This window comes from Psammomys obesus, unplaced genomic scaffold (genome assembly GCF_907164565.1).
Source record: "Psammomys obesus unplaced genomic scaffold, mPsaObe1.curated_primary_1811, whole genome shotgun sequence".
NCBI lineage: Eukaryota > Metazoa > Chordata > Mammalia > Rodentia > Muridae > Psammomys > Psammomys obesus.
This window is the reverse complement of record NW_026586383.1, coordinates 10,496,936-10,517,471: the sequence shown is the minus strand read 5'-3', so window position 1 is coordinate 10,517,471 and position 20,536 is coordinate 10,496,936. Positions and strand designations below refer to the sequence as shown.

The window sequence follows — 20,536 nt, the reverse complement described above, 5'->3', positions numbered from 1 at the left end:
GTGGTGATGGGTGGGTAGAGAGGACACAGGCAGGCATGGAGGAGCCCCCAACCCTGGAGGACTCGTGGGGGAAGGGGCTGGGCAGAACAGCTGGAAGTCCTCGAAGGTGGGCTCTCACTCGGCCGGGTCAGGAGGGGATGAGGGCAGCTGGGTCTGTGCGCCTCAGAGTCTCCTGGTACCCCCTGTCCCGGGGCTGTGGATGAGCACTCCACCCCTCAGCACGTGGGCCAGATAAGAGGGGAGGGGTGCAGGTGGGTTGGGAGTGGAGCTCAGGTTCCTGTGCTGACAGGATGTGCCATGGGTGTAGCCACTGTCCCTGTGGGCCTCTGGGACATAGAAGCGGTGCCAGCTGGGTCAGCCACGTGCACTCTCCCGCCGTCCCTGAGTCTCCGAGTGCACACCCCGGGCCTTGCCCGAATTTTCACTTTAGGAAGCAGCACACAAAGGCTGAGCGGAGGAGCCCCTGTGGTTTGGTGGAAGTGGGGTCTCCCTTGTCATAACTTTCCCATGGATGCCTGAGCATCAGGATGCAGGTCACGGTCCTGTGCGGCCTCAGCCCAGTCAGCTTCCTGTTCCCGTTCGTTGGGCCAGCAGCCATCCTGCAGCCCTGGCTCGGAGGGACTCACCTGTTCCTCCGCCTCTGCTTTCCCACAGGCCACATCCCCGTATGCTGCAGTGTCAGGTTCACCAGGGAGTGTGCCGACGTGGATCGGGCCCTGCCTCAGGGTCTGGCTCCCTTGCACCTCTATGGGCAATGATTAGTACCCTCAGGGTGGGTCACTGGAGCCCCCAAAACACAGAGAGGCCAGGCATATTAGTTACACCCACTTAACAACTGAGAAATCAGAGGCCCAGAGCAGTGGCTTCAACTTTTCAGCCCCTTGGCATCCCCTGAGGGCATCGTGGTGTGTGATACTTTTCCTGGGAAGACACAAGCACACACTCACCCCAGACAGGGAACCAACAGCCGACCAAAGTGAGGATACCACCAAAGTCCAGCTCGTAAACCAGTGGATTTTACTGGGGTCACTCACAGGAGCAGAAATGAGTCAATGACAGCTGCATCACCAAAGCCCAGGTCAGACAGGTGACAGCTCACACAGCTGGGAGCCTGGGGCACACTCACTGGCAGCCCGCAGGGCCCTGGGACACACTCACACTCACAGCCTGCAGAGGCCTGGGGCACACTCAGCCCAGGACCCTGGGGCACACTCACACTCACAGCCTGCAGAGGCCTGGGGCACACTCAGCCCAGGACCCTGGGGCACACTCACACTCACAGCCTGCAGAGGCCTGGGGCACACTCACGGCCTGCAGGAGGCTGGCAGGTTGGAGAGTGTCTGTCTCCACCAGTAGCTTAGAGCTTTTGAGGGTGCTTCAGAAGTCCTTGTTTGCATAAGTAGGGGAGCAGGACCTGTGGGACTGGCTGATTGTTTATCCTTAGTCATGAGACGCTGCCCTGAAGGGTGAAATGTCTCACCCAGTGCGTGGCCCACCTGCCGTGGTCTCACCCGCTCTGCCAGGGTGGACTGAGTTCTCACTCTGCTGCAGACCTCCAGAAGCTTCCGGAGCTGGCTGACCTTCTGCCTCCGTTTTCTCTCTACCAGCTGGAGCCAGTCCTCGTGGACGGTGGGGGCCTCTCATCCTGGCCATTATTTACTATCCCTGATAGCCAGCACCTGCCCCGAAAGGCAGAACCTGGCTCGGCCTCCTCCTCCTCTCCACTAGCTGCCTCTGCCTTCAGGACCCCAGCACATCCCCAGGCAGCAACTCCACTTCCGCCCCTTGCCAGACGCTCTGTTTAGGGCCAGAGGCGAGTGTCCCCTGGGCCCACATGTCTACCTTCCTGGGAGGGAAGCTCTCGGCCTAACTTCTCAGGGCTGTACAGGGCCCGCTGGGTGGAGAGACACCTTCCTCCGCGTTCATCCTCAGTTGAGCTTAGACAGGACAGTGACGGCCACAAAGCTCCCAGGACCCTTCCGCAAGCCCTTGTGCAGGAGAGCAGCCCAGGAAGATCGGAGCCACGTACCCAGCTTCCCCGGCTGTGGGGATACACTCGAGCAGAGTCTCCCAGGACCCTGCCCAGCCGGGGCTTCAGTTGCTTAGGCATGCTACATTAGGGTGTCTTGCCTGCCATAAGGACACCATCCATTCCAGGTGACCCTGACGGCACCCTTCCACCCAGACAGCTCCGTGTGGGGACAAGGCTGGGAGACTGGAGCCCTCAGCACCGTGGTCCTTGCTGGCTCCAGTTCTACCAGAGAAGCCCACCCTCCCCTCAGCACCAACACCTGTCTAGCCCAGGCTCTTTGTCAGGATGAAGACACAGAGTGGGCACTAGATGGGCCCTGCACTGGGCACCCTTGAGGGGACACTGGTGAAGGTGGTGGCTGGAGTTCAAAGGGCCCAGATGTGCAAGGTTGCCCCAGCAGTGGGGGTAGGGCTGACTATAGAGACTGCCTGGAGGGCTTCCCGAAAGAAGAGATACTGGCACAGAGCACAAAGGAAACACAGACTTTCCAGGGCTGAGGAGTGGAGGTGAAGTGAGGCTCAGGTGCCTCTGTCCGAGCCTGTCTCCCGTCACCCCACATCCTCCCTGCCACTCCCTGCAGCTCCCTGTGGCCATCAGTACTGCAGCGCTCGGCTGTGCTCCACAAACGGCCTGCTCCGCTCCAGGAAGGCCACCTCCTCCTCCCCCTCCCCCTTCTGCTGTCACCACTCACTGCTCTAGCCTCCAGGGGGTGGGGACCCCAGAGCCGGACACACCCCACCTGGCCCCACAACTCAGCCAGCCAGACAGACTCACGGTCGGACGCAGGACCCCAGAGCCTGGGGTGGGCAGTGTGCCAGGGTCCCACGAAGCCTCTTCAAGGTCAGTGCGAGCTGGGTGTGCAGCCCTTCCGGAGCCCTTGAAGCCTGTGGGTCCCACCTCAGGGCCCTCATCGAAGGCCAGGAGCCCAAGGTGGGACTCACTCCAGGGGCACCCGAGTCAAGTGGTGCAGGGCAGAGGCTACCGCTGGGTCCGTGGTCAGCATGGGACCTGGGGTCCGTCAGGAGGGGCCGCAGGCTGGAGGCCAGCCGCCTGCTGAGGCCTCACTGGGGACGCTCCCCACCGGCCATGGGGAGCTAAAATTGGAAAGTGGCGAGTGGGAGGCAGCTGACACAGCTATTTTGTGCTCTCTCCATCCTCTCCGGTTTCACTCTCCTGCTCCACTAACCTGATCCTTTGCTTCCCTCCCCCACCCTACTGATGAAGAGGTGTCTTCAGCCCTCAAGCCAGGGTGTAGAGGCTGGCCAGGACGGCCAGGGCCTGCAGCAAGTCCAGCCAGCAGCAGTCTGGTCTGAGCCGGGCTCACCAAGAACACCTGCCCTTTACAGAAGCTCCCTGGTGGAGAAGCTCCCGGGTGGAGAAGCTCCCGGGTGGAGAAGCTCCCTGGTGGAGAAGCTCCCTGGTGGAGAAGCTCCCTGGGCCCCTTCACTGGGTCCCTGCTCCTTTCTGGCCTGCACCCCTCTGTCTGTGTGACAAGCAGGGGACTGCATGCCTGGCTGCAGAGCTGGAGAGGACACCTGCAATTTGGAAGAGCTTGGGTTGGGGGAGATGGGTGGCCCTGCCCATCTCAAAAAGGGCACAGAGTTCCTTTTTCACTCAGTCACAGGTCTGTTCCTGGAGGCCTGGCTGGAGAGGGTGGGAGGGCCGATGGACCGGCCCAGACCCCTTGATGGCCCAGCAGGGTAGCCAGAGGGAGTGACCAGCCTCACCCTGGGCCTGAGGCCGGTCAGCACCTTGGACAGCGGCCAGAGCCCTCCCAGTTCCTGCCTGGCCTCAAAGAGCACAGCCTCTGGCCAGCAGCAAAAGCTTGACAGCACAGCGTCACGGGGAACAGTGGGTGAACACAGGCAGGGGCCTGACAAGACAGGCTCATGGCTGGGTGGAGGACTGGGGTCCGGCAGAGCCTGGAGCTGAGTGAGGCTGGGGCTTGGTGCTAAGGGAGGTCACAGAGAGGAAGGGACCTTGCCAGCAGGGCTTTGCTCTGGCTCAGGGAGGCGGGAAAGCTGACTGGTGGGCAGAGAGTGTCCCCCATGGGAAAGACCCCAGGGCTGGGACCAGTCCATCACAGAGGTGAGGAGGATGGTGGGCTTCGTGAGGTCTGGACTTTAGAGACCCTTCAAAGGAAGCGAGATCGGCAGCTGCAGAGGAAGGAAGGAGATATTCACGTGGGAAGAGACACTGACGAGATTCAAGTCTCCGCAGATGGCCGCAGCACTAGGGAGGGTCCAGCGAGGCTGGCAGGGCTGGCACCTGGGGCCTTCACCCTTGCTTCTCCCGCAGCCCTGTCCAGGCCATGGGCATCAAGACGGCGCTGCCCGCAGCTGAGCTCGGCCTCTACTCCCTGGTGCTGAGCGGGGCCCTGGCTTATGCTGGCCGAGGGCTCCTGGAGGCGTCCCAAGGTAACCGCTGGGCCCTGGGACAGGGGCCCAGGAGGCCTCACAGTTTTGACCAGCAGGGCCAGAAACCTGGAGACTGTAGACCCCAAGAATTATCTAGACCCTAGGTCTGGGCACAGTCCCAAACACCATTTTACACACACAGAGAGGACAGGAGAGAGAGAGAATAAAAAGAGCTCCAGACCTGAACCGAGTCTTAGACCCAGAAAGCTGTAGACTCAGAACAAGCCTTACACCCCTCCCCCTGCTCTCCGAGCCCTGCAGCTCAGGGTCCTTCCCCATCCTCAGGGTGGGTGGCCCCAGGAAGGCATAGAACAGCCTCTACTCAAAGGCCACACTCTGTTCACAGATGGGGCCCACAGGAAGGCCTTCCGTGAGTCTGTGCGGCCTGGCTGGGAGTACCTGGGCCGGAAGATGGTAGGTTTCCCTCACATCTCAGGACCCTGACCTCTGTCACATGCCGCCCCACCTCCTCCCCCACTCTCTGCCCTTGCACTTGCTTCGTGCCTGTGGCAAGGAGGGCTCTGCCTTGAACGTCAGGACCTTCTGGCTCTTTTAAAAAATGGGTCCCTTAGGAAGAACAGCAGCAACAAGCTGAGAGCAGATGAGGCAGTTTTGAGGAGCAGGCCTGTCCTTAGGCCCCTCACCCAACCCTCAGAGCAATGGCTGCCACCTCGGCCACTGTTCTCAGAACAGGGCCAGGGTCTCTGATTGGCTGCCCACTCTCCACTCCCCCCACCTGCCTCGCACCCTCCTGTGCGGGCTGTCCAGGATGTGGCTGACTTCGAGTGGGTGATGTGGTTCACCAACTTCCGGAACATCATCGTCTTTGCCCTCTCGGGACACGTGCTGTTTGCCAAACTCTGCACCATGGTGGCTCCCCAGGTGAGCTGGGCCCAGGGCACTCGGCCTTCTCCTGCCCACTCCTTGTAGCCCGGCACTGTGGGAAATCTACCCTGGGGTGCAGAGAGCCTAACCGAGGCTGCTCATGTCCACAGCTCCGCTCCTGGATGTATGCTGTGTACGGAGTCCTGGCTGTGGCGGGCACAATGGGCCCGTGGTACCTGCTGCTGCTGCTAGGCCACTGTGTGGGCCTCTATGTGGCCTCACTCCTGGGCCAGCCCTGGCTGTGCCTTGCCCTTGGTCTGGCCAGCCTTGCCTCCTTCAAGATGGACCCCCTCATTTCTTGGCAGGTACGCAGGAGTGGAGGGGATGGGGAGGAGACCCCAAAGGCCTGGTCTCCTGAGCATTCCCAGCACCTCCTTGGCTTTCCCACCCGTCTTCAGGCCTTTGAGTAAGGTGGCCTCTTGCTCCTCAGCTTGTGCCTTGCTTTGTCACGTGGCTGAGCTAACACTTACGGGGAGCGGGGAAGGGGATCTCCCCGGAAGCTTGGGCCGGCCAGTGAGCCAGGCCTTGCTGTCTCCTTGCAGAGCGGGCTGGTCACGGGCACCTTTGAGCTTCAAGACGTGCTGTTCCAGGGGGGCAGCGGCTTCACGGTGCTGCGATGCACCAGCTTCGCGCTGGAGAGCTGCGCCCGCCCTGAGCGCCGCTACTCCCTGGCCGACCTGCTCAAGTACAATTTCTACCTGCCCTTCTTCTTCTTCGGGCCCATCATGACCTTCGACCGCTTTCACGCTCAGGTGAGGGGACCCCGCGGCCTCACAGAGCGGCGGCTCCTTTTCTGGACCTGGGCTCCTGCCTCGCCCCCCCCACCCCCTCCCCCCGTGCGTGCGCACCCCATCCTCGGGAGCCGCAGGAGGCGCTGTCTCCTCTCCCCGGCTCAGGCAGGGCTCTGCCCCTCCAGGTGAGCCAGGACCCCGTGCGGCCCCAGGGCGAGCTGTGGCGCATCCAGGCGCAGGCGGGGCTCAGCGCGGCGGCCGTCGTGACGGTGGACATCTTCTTCCACTTCTTCTACATCCTCACCATCCCCAGTGACCTCAAGTTTGCCAGCCGCCTCCCAGACAGTGCTCTTGGTGGGTTCCCACAGCGGGACGGAGGCTGCCTCCAGAGCGCTGCCGGGCTTGGCCCGGTCCTCTGAGACGCGTAGGCCTCACGTTTGCTTCATCTCGTGAAGCCCGTAGTCCCCCAAACTGCGGGCGCCACTTGCCCGGTGTGTCTGATCTTCATGGGTCACCGGGGCCTGGGCATACGCTTCTAGGGGGCACAGGGTCTCCGTGGACAGGGAGTGGGACACAGGGGAGGCGAGGCCCGTCCACGGGCACGGCCAGTGACGTCACGGGTCCGCAGCTGGCCTGGCCTACTCAAACCTGGTGTATGACTGGGTGAAGGCAGCCGTGCTCTTCGGGGTCGTCAACACCGTGGCGCGACTGGACCACCTGGACCCGCCTCAGCCTCCGAAGTGTATCACCGCCCTCTACGTCTTCGGGGAAACGTGAGTGGGGGTGGGGCCCGCCACTGGCCCCCGTGCCCAAAGGCGCTCCACCTGGCAGGTTCACGCTCATGTGCTCTCCCCACAGGCACTTCGACCGCGGCATCAATGACTGGCTTTGCAAGTGAGTTGGTGAGAATGGTACCAGCCTTCCGGCTGGGTGCTCCTGGCCCGGCCCGTGATGGTTTTAGGGACGGGCTATGGCAGCTGCTGGATGGCAGACAGAGCCTCAGACCTTGTGAGGCCTCAGGCATGGTGGAAGCTGAGACACAGCTGGCAGCATGGCAGAAGGCCACCTTCAGTTGGGGGGGGGGTCCAGGGAGTATAGTGGCACCCAGATTCCCGCCTGCCACTCGGGAAGCTGGACAGGACATTCTCACACAGAAATGTCTAGTTGAAGTTGGGCAGGTGTGTTGTAGACACTCAGGAGATATCCTCGTGGAGACTCTGGAGTCAGGGGAAGCCTGGGGGACTGATGGTCCTCCATCAGTGAGCATTGTGGGTAAGGAGAAGGGATCTCCCAGATAGGCCCCAGAGAGCTGGGGAGGGAGAGTGAAGCGAGAAGGGACCAGAGGCCACAAGATAGGGCAAAAGGACTGTCAGAACCTGAAGAAGATACTGCAGAATGACATGAAGAGAGTGGTCAGCAGGACAGGACGCATGGCCATATGAAGCCCAGGAACCAAAGAGAGCGTGCAAGCGTCCAAGTGGGCGCTGCCACAGCCAAGGCGAGCTAGTGCTGGCAGCGTGAGGCCTCCACGTTTCCTGCAGCGGCAGGGCAGGGAGAGGAGCTAGTGACCTGCTGGGGGTGTGCAGGGGGGTCCAGGGCGCCTGCGCCTGCGTGGGAAACCAGAGGAGCAGCTTCCAGGAAGTGTGACACACTGGGACACTGAGGTGAAGTGGGGCAGACGGGTGACAGTGAGCCTGGTCCCTGAGGGCAGAGGCCAGCCTTGAAAAGAGGGATGGAGAAGGAGGGTGGGGAAAGAGCAGGATGGCCAGGTTAGTCCCAGAGGCTGAAGCAGGCAAGAGTGCTGCCAAGAGATGCGGGTATGGGCATACATCCCCCCTGCAGGCCCTTGCAGGCCACGGGTGTAGTCGCCACGTCCTAGCAGGAAGATGGAGCTGAGTGGAGACAGCCCAGGCAGGACGGGGGGGGGGGAGGCATTTAGGAACCTGAGGAGGGAAACATCCCACGTCAGCTGTGGGAGGTGACCAGTCTCCCAGGTGGGAGAGCAGGAAGCAGCAAGTGTGTAATGATGGTGGCGGCTGTGAGCCAGTTGTGGGGGTGTAGAGATCCAAGAGCCATGAGGCCAGCGGGCCCGAGCAGAGGAAGCTTCACAGCAGAGCAGGAATTCAGAGGGTGAGGTGAGGCTTCCAGGGGTGTGGGTGAGGCAAGGTGGGGAAGAAAGCCTGGGGAATGAGGTCAGGGAGTGAGAGCTTGGTGTTTATTGAGCGCCTACTGTGTGGTAGGCGGGGTGTGTGTGGTAGGGAGACAGGCACTGTGCAGCAGGCACTCCAGATGCACAAGGCAAGGACCCTGAACCCGTGGAGCAGGCCATAAGCAGGTGAATCTTTCTCACACACACACACACACACACACACACATCTAGAGAGTGGAAAGTGTGGGAAAGAAAATGGTGTCACTGGGTGGGGCAGCTTCTTTAGGTTGGAGTCAGGCTTGGGTGAGGAACAGGAAAGTGTACACTCTGAGGTGTGAGCCAATTGTCTCTGAATACCTGAAGGGCCAGTGTGGCAGGCGCAGCACGCCGGTGGGTGAGGCCGGGGCAGGAGGCAGACACGTGGCTGCATACCTTCACACCATAAAAAGCTTAATTTATTGTGAATCAGGAATAATTCACTTGTGTACGTATATATGTGTGTGTGTGTGTGTGTGTGTGTGTGTGTGTGTGTGTGTGTGTCCGCACCACATGGCTACAAGTGCCTGTGGAGGCCAGAAGAGGGCACTGGGTGTCCTGATACTGAAGTTCCAGGTAGTTGTGAATCCCAGATGTGGATGCTGGGAAAGCAGCCCAGGGTCTCTGTAAGAGCAGGACACACTCCTAACTGCTGAGATGTCCCTCCAGCCCCGTGAGCTGCACACTTACAGCATCTGTCGAGAATGGAGTGGAGGCCAAAGGCAAAACCAGGCCTACGAGGCTACTGAGCAGCGAGAGGAAGTGGAGCGGAGGTGCAGGGGGAGAGCAGGCGCCAGACCCAGCAGAGCTGACAGGATCTGGGGCTCAGGTGCTGGGGATGGTGCAATCCAGGCAAATCCAGCTGCAGGAGTGACAGTCCCAGCGCACCCCTCCAGGGTCTGGGCGCGGGTGGGGCCACCTTGCCAGGGTCCTGCCTCCCCACACCCCACGGGCCCCTCTCCCATCTTTCCTGCAGGTATGTGTATGACCACATTGGTGGGGACCATTCGGCCGTGATTCTGGAGCTGGCCGCCTCCGTGGCCACGTTTGTGGTCACCACCCTGTGGCTCGGTCCTTGCGACATTGTGTACCTGTGGTCTGTCCTCAACTGCTTCGGCCTCAACTTTGAGCTGTGGGTGCAGAAGCTGGCGGAGCACTGGCCGCTGGCACAGATGGAGGTGGGCAGCAGGTTCCGGGCTGTGACTGGCTGGGATCGGTTGGGCAACAGGAGGTGGCCTGTGCCTTCTGGAGTCCCTGGTCCGGAACCTTCTCCATCCAGCCCTGTGTTTGCCAGGGCGGGGCTTCACACGGTGGGCTCTCCCCGGCCTCTGGGTGGCAGGGCCTGGCTGTCTTGCACAGCTCTCATCGTCCCTCTGGGCCTGACGCTGACTGAGCATGGCCTTCTTTCCTGGCCCTCTTGTCCACACATTCTTGGATGGCAGGCCTGGCTATCGGAGCAGATGTCTCGGAGGGTCCGGGCCCTCTTCGGGGCTGTAAACTTCTGGGCCATCGTCATGTACAACCTCGTGAGCCTGAACAGCCTTGAGTTCACGGAGCTGGTGGCCCGACGCCTGATACTCACAGGTAAGGGATGGGCGAGAGGCTGCAGCATGTTCCCAACCACATGCAGGGGCAGGAACCTCTGATCTACACCCTGCATACAACACACAAGCACCGGGGACTCAGCAGGGGCGGGATGCTTCAGGCATCATGTCTCCAACAGGCTTCCCCCAGACCACGCTGGCCATCTGGTTTGTCACCTACTGTGGTGTCCAGCTGGTAAAGGAGCGGGAGAGAACCCTGGCGCTGGAGGAAGAGCAGAGGAAGGACAAAGAGAAGCTGGAGTAGGGCTGGGGATGGGGGCTGGGCTCTGCTCAGCTGCTTCTGGGCCCAGGCCCAGGCCATGGAGCCTGACCAATACAATAAAAGAGTTTTCTACCACAGCAGTCTCCCGGCTTCTTTTCTGCTGCGGGCAGGGAGCTGGCAGTTCCAGGCTTCGGGGGAAGGGTCACATACAGGACATTGTGGGGTGCCCTGTAAGCGCAGGACCGCCCACCATGACAGCCCGGCCCTGCTGTGCTCTCCAGCCTCTGGACACTGGCTCTTCCTGGTGGCTGAGTCCAGAGCCTGGGCTAGACATTTACACAGCAGTTTACTGTTCCCCGGCTTTCCGAGGGGAGTCTGGGTTAGCGCTAGAAGGTGCCGTCATCGGACACTCCCCTCCGACTGGCATAGACACTGAGTCCCTAGGGGACTTTACACAGACTGCCCGGACAGGGCCAGGACACAGCCTTGGATGCCGGCAGACCCATAGGGACAACAGCCAGGTAGCAATGTCCCACCCCTGGCTGGACCCTCTCTGGCTCACACTGGGAATGAGAAGGGCACCGGCCTCTACCCAGCTCTTCTCTCAATACCGAGAGGCTTTTCTGTGAGGCCGCAGGACGGGAAGGCACCTCAGGGTCACATCTTGGTCAGGCGGAGCACATTGAGGCGCACAGGCAGGAAGGTGGCACCGGCCGCGTAGGCGATCTCCCGGAGGACGCCCTCCCACTTCTTCTCATCCTCGTTAAATCTGAGGGGAAGGGAAGAAGGAGACGAGGATGGGAGCTTCGTCACCCGAGGCTGGACGCTGACCCCACAAGGGGGTGGCCAGTGTCCTCGGCCACCTCCAAGCACATCTGTTTCTAAACAATTTTCACGTGCTGAGAAGTGGGATCCCCACAGCGGCTACCCTAAGGAAAGATGCCCGCAGTCTCCAGCAGACCTCTCCCAGGTCCCAAAGGTCACGCCCTCTGAAAAGAGTTTAGCCCCAGCTTAGTTCTTTCCTCCTGTGACTTCGACACACCAGGAAGGAGTGTGTGGAAAGAACCGCTCTTGGAGCCTGGGTCCAGGCACTTCCCACTCCCAGCCTCACTGTTCTAGACACAGTACCCCAGAAGATGGGAGGGCAGCCTGTGGGGCTGTGCCCTCTGCTGAGAACTGCCTCCTGTCTGTGACCTGCCGGTGCCCCGAACTGGCAAGCCACCACATGTCAGAGTCGCCATGGGCCGCTGAGAGGCTGGGCAGACGGATTTGGTGGCTTTGCCTTAGAGTCAGTCCCCCTCAGAGCCTCAGGGCTGGGCTCACCTCCAGATGTCACTGAGCTCCGTGGGGACCAGTTCTCCAGACTCCGTCTCCAGAGTGGCAAAGCCACCCAGGGCATAGAGAGTGCCAGTCAGGCTGAGCAGGCTGAGGGAGCTGCGCTCCTGGGGGAAGGCCTCAAAGGAGGACCACCTGGGGACAGGGGAGGTGAGTAACACAGGGCTTCAGTGAGCCTGGCCACTGTTCCCACCGGCATCCGTCACCCTTGGGGATCTGGCTTCTAGGCTGCAGTCTTAGCTCCCGTTTGCTCACCTTCAAGCACCCAGACTTCCTGTCCACTCGCCTTCAAGCACCCACATCACTTTGATCATCCCAGCCCTGCTCCCCACTTTCCCTTTGACTTGTTCCCTCCCCATCTCCCTCCCCCTCCACCGCCCTTCTGCATCACCTTGCCATCCGTCCACATCACAGCGAATGGATAGCCCTGAGAGGTGGGCATCAGTGTACCTGCGAGATGAACCCAGTCCCCAGCGTGCTGGACGCAGGCTCAGGCTGTGTTCCTTCGCCTGCTCCCCATTCCTCCCTAGACATCGCAATGGTTCTGCTGTCTTCACTCCCTAGCTTTCTGCTACGAGGAGCTCCTCCAGCACACCCCCGGCTAACTCGACTCTACATTTCCTGAATGGACCTTCAATTCGCCACCTAACTGCAAAGGTTTCCCCAACAACTGGTCTCTTAAGATTATTCAAAAGCATCCATTTCACCTTTTTCCCATGCAAGACCCAACCCACCACTAATGCCAAAGAATGCTGGCTGGAAACGCAGCTCCCCCGCCCCGCCCATTCCTGGGAGGCCGAGTTCCAGTGCCCTCCACAGCCCTTCCCTGATACACCCGCAGCTTTAGAGCTCTGTCGCCCCTTGTCACAGCTGCAACCAGACGCCTCTGCCTGAGAAAATTCTGAACCTTCTGTCCTGTGACAGCCAGTGAGCTGTGGAGCTTAAACCCAAAGGAGACATCTCGCTGGCCTTAACCCCTCGCCTCTCCCATCCTAGAACCTTCCCAGGCTCCTTCACCCGCCGGTCCCCGCTGTGAGCACGGTCTTTTCTCTGGGGAGCCCCGCCTTCCACTGGCTGCCATGTTTGCTGGGTGGTCCAGATAGCTTCTCTGTCCTGATTGACTGCTTCGTGAGACCCAGTAACTGCCTGGCAGCAGTCCTGTCACCCCGGCCCCACCCGGAGCCCTCTGCAGACTCTTCTGTGGGGACTGCTTCTATGCCAGTGTCCCAGATCAGCATGGGGGCCTCTGACCCTCAGCGGGGCGAGGGGCTGGCACGGGGTGCGCAGCCATAGTGGGGGGGGGGCGAGGAGCCTACTTGTTGTCTGCGATGCTGTACACCTCTGCGGAGCTGGTGAGCCCTGTGTCTGTCACCCCCGCAGCCACGAAGATGCGGCCATCGTGGACGGTGGCCCCGAAGAGGGAGCGGGCTGTCTGCATGGGGGCCAGCTCCTTCCACTCAAACTTCTTGGGGTCGTAGACACACATCTTGCTCAGACATTTCCTGTGGGGTGGGTGAGTGGAGAGAGAGGCTGGGACAACTGCCGCCCACGCCTCCCCCCCCCCCCCCCAGCAGAGGCTCCTCCCCAGCAGCCTGAGCCTCACCTGTCCTTGCCTTTGCCGCCGATGACGTACACCAGGTCCATGTAGGAAAGCACTGCGTGGCCATAGACTGCGTAGGGCAGGGGGTCTGACTCGCCCCATTTGAATGATCTGGAGGGACAGGAGGGCTGCAGCTGCGGCAGGCCCGGTTCCGCGCGTTCCTGGACCACCTCCTCCATCTCTTGGGCCTTTGCACCTGCCCCTCTGCTGGAGGATTTACTCACCCGGAGGGTGTGTGGCCATGACGGCCTCCAGGCTGCCGCTCTGATCCTAGCCCCGCCCAGGGCCCCGCCCCAGACCAGCCTGTCCCCACGGTGGCCCCGCCCCCACTCACAGCCTGTCGTAGCACAGGACCGAGTCCAGGCTGTCCTCGCTGTCCTTGAGCTCGCGGCCTCCCACCACGTAGATGGCGTTGAGAGCCTCCCCCAGGCCAAAGAGGCAGCGAGGTGACGGCAGTGGTGGCATCCCAAGCCACTCGGAGTCCAGGTGGTCGAACTGTGGGCGGGCAGCGCGGGTCAGCCCCGCCCAACAGGGAGGAGCGGACCCTCTGCCCAGGCTTCCCACCGCTTAAGGTCGACAGCCCTCCGCCCCGCCCTCTGCGTCTGTGCGGCCCGTGCTGCGGGCCTGGGAGCTGAACCGCGTGGGTGGATGGGCGCTTGAGACTAGTCAGCCTGTTTGCATCACACAGGAGAGCAATGAGTGTCCCACGCACAGGGCCCGGAGAGAAAAAACGTCCAAAGGTAGCCGGCCCCGGGGAGCTGCCCTCGCCAACTGTGAGGCCTGGGGACTCAAGCCTGGCACTCAGCTGCCCCTCCAGACTTCACCCAGCTAATAACAAGGCTTCAAACCACGGGCTGGGGTTGTGGTTCTCCCCGTGTCTGAGGTCCTGCAGTCCCACCCTCGGCTTTCCCCTCTCCCAGCCCCTCCTGAGCCTCAGATTCCTGCCCAGGGCAGTGAAAAGAGAAGGCAGGGAGCTCTCTGGGTGAGAATCTGCCCTGGCACTTCTGCCAAGGCCCTGCTCTTGATTGCCCTGCTGTCCCTGACCCCCAACCCCTGCTCAGGGCTGGGGGCCCCAGCTGCCCAGATGGCTGCACAGGGCCAAAGGACGCCCAAACACAGACACCTGCCTTACACGGCTCTTTGGAAATGTCCTGTCACTCCTCTCTTCAAGCAAGTGGCGCCCAAGCCATGGTCCTAGACCCAATGACAGTCCCCAAGTAGACACAGGCCCCGCCCAGGCCCCAGGGTTGCCTCCTGGCACCCCCAGCCAGCCTCGCTCTGCCCTCCCCGGCCAGCAGGCACCTGAAGGAAGTAAGCGCTCATGGGGTCCTCCTTGTTGTCCTCGTTGTAGAACAGGCCACCGGCCACGAAGATCTGGTTCTCCTTGGTCACCAAGCTGACGTGGTTCTTGGGGATCTGGGTGGACAGGGAGGCACAGTAGCACTCGTTGGCGGCCGGGTCGTAGGCCACGGCCCCCTCGTCACTGATCATGAAGATGAGGTCCTGCAGGAACATGCCGAAGCGCAGGGTGTCGTTGAGAATCCCGGGCAGCACCCGTTCCTCCTCGGCCTCGGCCTCAGCGTCCGCGGGGCCCTGCTTGGCGGCCTCCTCGCCCTTCTCCTTCTTCTTCTTGCGCAGCGTAGTGAGGCGGCCCTCGTGCGCGTCCTTCACCATCTGCACCTTGCGCAGCAGCTCGGGCTGGGCGCGCACGAGCGGGTGGCGCTCCACGCGGCTCTCCAGGAAGGCGCGGGGCAGCAGGCGGCAGCGCAGGCTCTCGAAGACGGTGGGCAGCGCGCGCTGGCGCTCGGCCTGCGCCTCCGCGTCGCCGCTGGAGGCCCAGCGCATCACCGCCTCGAACACCGTCTCCTCCTTCTCCACGTCGAGGCCGTCGCTGGAGATGATGGCGATCAGCTCGTCCGCCGAGAGCCCCAGGAAGTCGTCGTCGCGCGCCACGAGCGGGAAGCGCGCGCAGATGAAGTCGCGCGCGGCCACAGCCAGGCGCGCGCAGTCCAGCAGGAGGCCCAGGCGGAAGACCGCCAGACAGTTGGCCAGGCACAGGCGCTTCTGCAGGAACGACACGCAGATGGTGAAGATGGACGGGATCTGGAAGCGGTGCGCCGCGGCGAACAGGTCCTGCACGCTGGCCTCGTCCAGCGCGATCTCCGACGTGTACAGGTAGTGCAGCACCCGCGCCACCACGTCGGCCGACACCTCCTCCAGGCGCAACTCCCCGGCGCCGCCCGGCTCGGCGAGGAAGCGCGCGCGGAAGTACGGGCTGCAGGCCGCCAGCACCAGGCGGTGGCACGGGAACTCGCGCTCGCCCACGCGCACCACGCAGTCCAGGAACTTGCCGTGGTCCAGCATGTCCTTGAGGCCATCCTGCAGGAGCGTCTGCTGGTACAGGCGCTGCTCCTCCGCCTGCTCCAAGCCCAGCGTCATGGCGAGGCTCCGCGGGGCTCTTGGGTGTCAGGGGCTGCTCTGCGCTCCGCTGCCATCCGCGGGGCTGCGCACTGCCCGAGCCGACCGCTCCGGGCTATATATAGAGGGTGTCCAGACCCTGTAAGAGGAGCCGCCGGGCGCCGCATGACGCACGGGGACAGCTGGGCAGAGGCCTACTCCCTGAGCCGCCTTGACTCAGCGCGGGGGGTGGGGGGTGGGGCTCACGGGCCTTCTCAGAACTGGAAAGTGCCCCTGTTTGCCACGGCAACCCAGGGAAGCCTCTGCGTTCCTTGGCCCAAAAATGCCGCTGCCCCTGGAGGGGGCTCTGGCCCCAGGCTGAGGTCCACAGGGTGGGAGGCCCCTGTGCCAGGGCTCTTCCCTGCCTTCGAGGCCTGTGCGAGCACAGCCTTCCTCACGGCCCTTCCCTCGTGTGACCACTCCTGGTCACACTAGGCTTAGGCATCCTGCTTGGTGAACATGCCCTGTCCGTGTAGAGACACTCAAAATGGGAAGGGGTGTCCTCTGCAGCCCCGACCAGAGACCTTTTCTTAAACAAACCCCTTAAGTCAACAGTGGTAGGTGTTTCTCTGCTGAGCCTCAGTTTCCCCTCCCATCCAACGAGTGGGAGGAGCTAGAATCCAAGCCCTCTGACAAAGGACCCCTGGCAGCCTGCTTCAGGCAGCACTCAGAGGCCTCAGGCCTGCCAGGAATTAGCTTTCTAGGATTCTGCTACTTTCAGGGGTTTAGACCTTCAAACCTCCAATATTCTAGCGACATTCTGAGCTGTTGAAATAGTGGCACTCCCCAGAGTCTGCTCCACTCGGGGACTTCGCCCGAGTGCTCCTTGTCCCTGGCCCTCTTCAGGCTTACTATGTTCCTGCCTGGCTTTGGGGCTCCTGAAGCTGTCTGTGATTTGAGGCTGAGGCTAGCCAACCTCAATGCCCACTTTCTGGACTTCTGTCTAGCCCCCACCCCCAAGCCACACATCAGTTTCAGCCTTGGAGCTTAACGCATTCTCCAAGTGCCAAAGGCTGCAGCTGTGGGTTAAATTTAGCCTGGGACACTGGTGGGAGGCGTAACAGCACCCCAACCCTGCCTCTGAGTCACTTGTTTATAACCTTGGGCTTGTGGGGGACAGGAGAAAAGCCCTGGGGCGGAGGACTGAGTCATGTCCCCTTTTGTGATTCCAGAAGCATCACTGCCTGGCCCTCATGAGCAGGACAGTCACTCAGGCTTGCGGGGCACACACCTGGATGGGCTCCAGAGGTGGGCCATCCACCCCTCCGCAGCTTCAAGGGCTTGCTCAGGAGGGTGCCCATCCCAGCTGGGCAGTGGGCGCTTCTAGGAAACATTGCCACAGGCCCGAGCCAGAGCAGAGGTGCCCACCTCTGACCACTTGGGAAGACCCCCCCGCCCCAAGCGAAAAAAAAATGTTTGTGATCACAACCTCACTTTCCAGGGACCTGAATAGAAGAGCTGACTAAAACTTAATTTTTAACTACCCGGTGACTTAACATCGTATTTTGAGTTTATGACAGATTCTGTGGTGCCCATTCCCTACCAGGCTTCCCAGTAGAATATTTAAATGTGGCTCGTTCGTCCATCCAGAGCTGCTGCGCCCAGTTTAGTGCTGGCTGAGCCCATTGTTAACACTGCTCCTTTACAGCTTACAGCTGTTGGGGTGGGTGTCGTGGGGGAGGGCACATGAGGGTGAGTGCTGTGGAGACAAGTGGATCGGTGGAGGCGGGGGGGGGGGGGGGGGGGAGGGGGGTGGGGTCCCAGCCCCTGGCCCTGGCTCCTGACCTTCCCTGGCAACAAGGCAGTGTGAGAACGCCCATTCCTGTCACACACTGAGCCCAGGAACCGCCCCAACAGCAAGCGGCCAAGCCAGGTGCTGAGCTACACCCTGGGCCTGACACTCAGGGTGAGGGCGGTGTGCCCACTCAGAGGCACCTCGGAGCTTGGCCTTCGGAGCCCCTGTCCTCGGGCAGCACTGCTGGGAGTATGGGGAAAGGGTCTGCGCGGCCTCCGACAGTTACGCTGCCCTTCCAACCTGACTGCACAAAAGCAGGCCAGGGCCAGAGGGCGCTCAGACCAGAGACTTGTCCTTGAGCCGGGAAAAAACCTGTCTAATAAAGACCATGAGCAGCAGACTTAAGCAATGTGACCAGTTATTACAATAAAACATCCTAGAGGGAGAGAGAGAGAGAGAGAGAGAGAACATCAGAACAAGAATTAAGTATATCACAACTTGGATGCTGAAAGAATCAGCTGGTACCAACGCCCAGAAGAATATTAAATATTAAGTGCTAGAATTATTTGGAAAAGATTTGAAAGCAGCAACCACAAAATATTTCAATTAAAAATCCTCTTAAATTTCCCGACAGGCATGGTGATGCACACCTGTGATCCCAGCACTTGGGAGGCAGAGGCAGGTGACTCTCAGTTAGAGGCCAGCCTGGTCTACAAAGCGAGTCCAGGACAGCCAAGGCTACACAGAGAATCCCTGTCTCAAAAAACTAACAAACAAAATCCTCTTAGAAAGAAATAGAAGTGATACAGAAGAAACGAGAGAATTACAGACCTGAAAAAGTACACAAACAAAGAAAAAATCTTCCTGTGTGGCCTTGATGAAAATGAGAGAATAGCCAGGGAATGGTGGCACGTGCCTTTAATCCTAGCCCTCCGGAGGCAGAGGCAGGTGGATCTCTGAGTGCAAGGCCAGCCTGGTCTATAGAGCAAGTTCCAGGGCAGTCAGGGCTCCACAGAGAAATCCTGTCTCAAGTAAACAAAGAAGGTGAGAGGATAAATCACCCCAAGGAGGAAGCCTAGAGCCCTCCCCTGCCAGATGACAGTGAGATGTTACAGTGAACATACAAAGGGCCTCAGGCCCCGGGAGCAACAGCTAGCAGCTGCACCACGTCCTAACCCACAGAGAGAGAGAGAGAGAGAGAGAGAGAGAGAGAGGAGGAAGACGAGCCAGAGCAAAGGTAAGCTAAGTAACAACAGCTGAAAACACTGAAAGTTAAGACAAAGCAGGAGAGGCAAGATGGGTCAGTGGTCAAAGGTGCCTGAGGACAGAGTTTGATCCCTGGAACCACAACTACATTCCTCACACAAGGTCCAAACCAACAGATTGAGGCTAAGCAAACTGTCAACAGGACATCTGCAGAGAAACTCATGCTAAAAAGTAGAACAGTTAAAATTTTTTGAAAAGGATAAAAAACTTCGAAAGCAGACACAGAGAACACAGATGCATGATCCTCGAAGGGGAAGAGCAGCCGTGTGAGCTACAGTGCCTTCACGTCACAAGTTACAGCAGCCACAGGAAGCGGCACCTTTTTTTTAAGGCTGAAAAAACCTGCCAATCATGGATTCTGTGCCCAGTGACACCATCTGCCTGGGAAACAACCCCAGGGATCTGACAGGGTGCTGCCCTTATGCCTGATGACCGAAGTTTGATCCCTGGACCCTAGAGAAGGAGAGAAGCGACTTCCTTAAATTGTCTTCTGACCTGCACATGTGTGTGATGGCATGATCCCACCCCCAAATGAATAAATAAATGGAAAACAAGCAAACCAGAGGTGAGGAGAGGATCAATAGGTAAAGGTGCTTCCTGCTGGCCCCGACCTAACATTCACCCTGAGAATGGCTCGGGCCAACTGTTCTGACCTCCTTGTGTGTTGTGGCATGTATAGTAGTTCCTCTCTTTCTCTCTCTCTCTCTCTCTCTCTCTCTCTCTCTCTCTCTCACACACACACACACACACACACACATATACAAACACCCAATAAATAAAATGTAAAGAAAATCTCAAAGACGTACAATGGAATTTTGTTCACTCTATAAAAGGAAGGGATGGGCCCATAGGGTCTGCAGAGACCTATATTCCAACCAAGGCCCATGCATGGAGATAACCTAGAACCCCTGCTCAGATATAGCCCATGGCAGCTCAGTCTCCAAGTGGGTCTCCTAGTAAGGGGAACAGGGGCTGTCTCTGACATGAACTGATTGGCCTGCTCTCTGATCACCTCCCCCTGAGGGGGGAGCAGCCTTACAGACCACAGAGGAAGACAATGCAGCTGCTCCTGATGAGATCTGATAGGCTAGGGTCCGATGGAGGGGAGCAGGACCTCCCCTTTCAGGGAACTGGGGAAAGTTCATAAGGGGAGAAGAGGAAGGGTGGGTGGGACTGGGAGGAGACTAGGGAGGGGCCTGCAGCGGGGATACGGAGTGAATAAACTGTAATAAACATATAAACAGTAACTTTTTAAAAATGGAAGGGAACTGAGCCCTGAAGACCCGGAAGTAAACACGGTGGGCCCCATTTGTATGAGGCCCTGGAGGAGTTGTGAGTGAGTGGAGAGTGGCAACCGAGCTCTGGGGACAAAGACTGTGGCACTCCCTCCAGAGAGGGAGCATTTCAGTTTGGGAAGTCTTTGGGAAGTCGAGAAGACCTGGGGTGGCCGGCTGCTCACAGCGTGAGGGCACCATCTGTACCCTTGGGCGTGGTTAAAACACAAAAAGCTTGGGTGAACCGCCTGCCGCGCGGGATGACCCGTGTTCAGACCTCAGATCCGTGGAAACCCACATGCAGTACAGAAAAATCTGTAGCCTGTTGAGCCACCAGGAGGTGGGCGGTGGGAACAGTAGGCTCTCCCGAAGCCGGGCCAGCTAGCCTGGCCTGCACCGGTCCCAAACAAAATGGGAAGAAAAGTCCGACAGCTCTGAGCTTCTCCCGCACACTGCGACACACACGCAGCAGCATTCACTCACACACACACACACGAACACAAAATCACACGTGTTTCATCATCGCTGAACATATACACTGTGGGGGCAACTGGACTGTGCCACTGGGGGAATCGGCAGGGAGCTAGCCTGAGGTCGAGAGTGTCCAAGCCAGGAAAACCTCAGTGGAGACTGGCAGGAAGGAGGACTGCGCCCTCCCTGTTCTGCGCCTGCGCACATCGTCCTGGGACCCCCCCGCCCCCGCACTCTTGCACCTGGAATTCCTCTTCGTGCAAATAGGCGTCGGTCCGCTGCATCTCAGCCCCAGCCAGGGATATACCCCCACCCTGAAAACCCCTTCGCACTCCTCAAGGT

At 60.1% G+C, this 20,536-nt stretch overlaps 2 protein-coding genes across 3 annotated transcripts; one reads left to right on the top strand and one right to left on the bottom strand.

Annotated features, from left to right (window-relative positions):
* The first annotated feature begins 2,657 nt into the window (after positions 1-2,657).
* Positions 2,658-10,098, top strand: Hhatl (hedgehog acyltransferase like). Its single transcript, XM_055601801.1, has 12 exons — positions 2,658-2,872; positions 4,331-4,449; positions 4,796-4,863; positions 5,218-5,331; positions 5,445-5,639; positions 5,877-6,086; positions 6,251-6,419; positions 6,694-6,838; positions 6,924-6,959; positions 9,227-9,428; positions 9,693-9,834; positions 9,974-10,098. Exons 2-12 carry the CDS (start codon positions 4,344-4,346, stop codon positions 10,096-10,098), a joined length of 1,512 nt encoding a protein of 503 aa, XP_055457776.1. The 5' UTR covers positions 2,658-2,872; positions 4,331-4,343.
* Positions 9,768-15,430, bottom strand: Klhl40 (kelch like family member 40). 2 transcript variants are annotated; one of them, XM_055601800.1, is made up of 7 exons: positions 14,294-15,430; positions 13,326-13,486; positions 12,995-13,102; positions 12,708-12,893; positions 11,380-11,526; positions 10,668-10,825; positions 9,768-9,904 (listed from the first exon to the last, which is right to left on the bottom strand). In XM_055601800.1, exons 1-6 carry the CDS (start codon positions 15,428-15,430, stop codon positions 10,714-10,716), a joined length of 1,851 nt encoding a protein of 616 aa, XP_055457775.1. In that variant the 3' UTR covers positions 9,768-9,904; positions 10,668-10,713. The 2 variants fall into 2 exon arrangements, with proteins under 2 accessions (XP_055457775.1, XP_055457774.1); XM_055601799.1 differs by lacking the exon at positions 9,768-9,904 and having other exon boundaries at positions 10,517-10,825.
* Between the last annotated feature and the right edge of the window lie 5,106 nt (positions 15,431-20,536).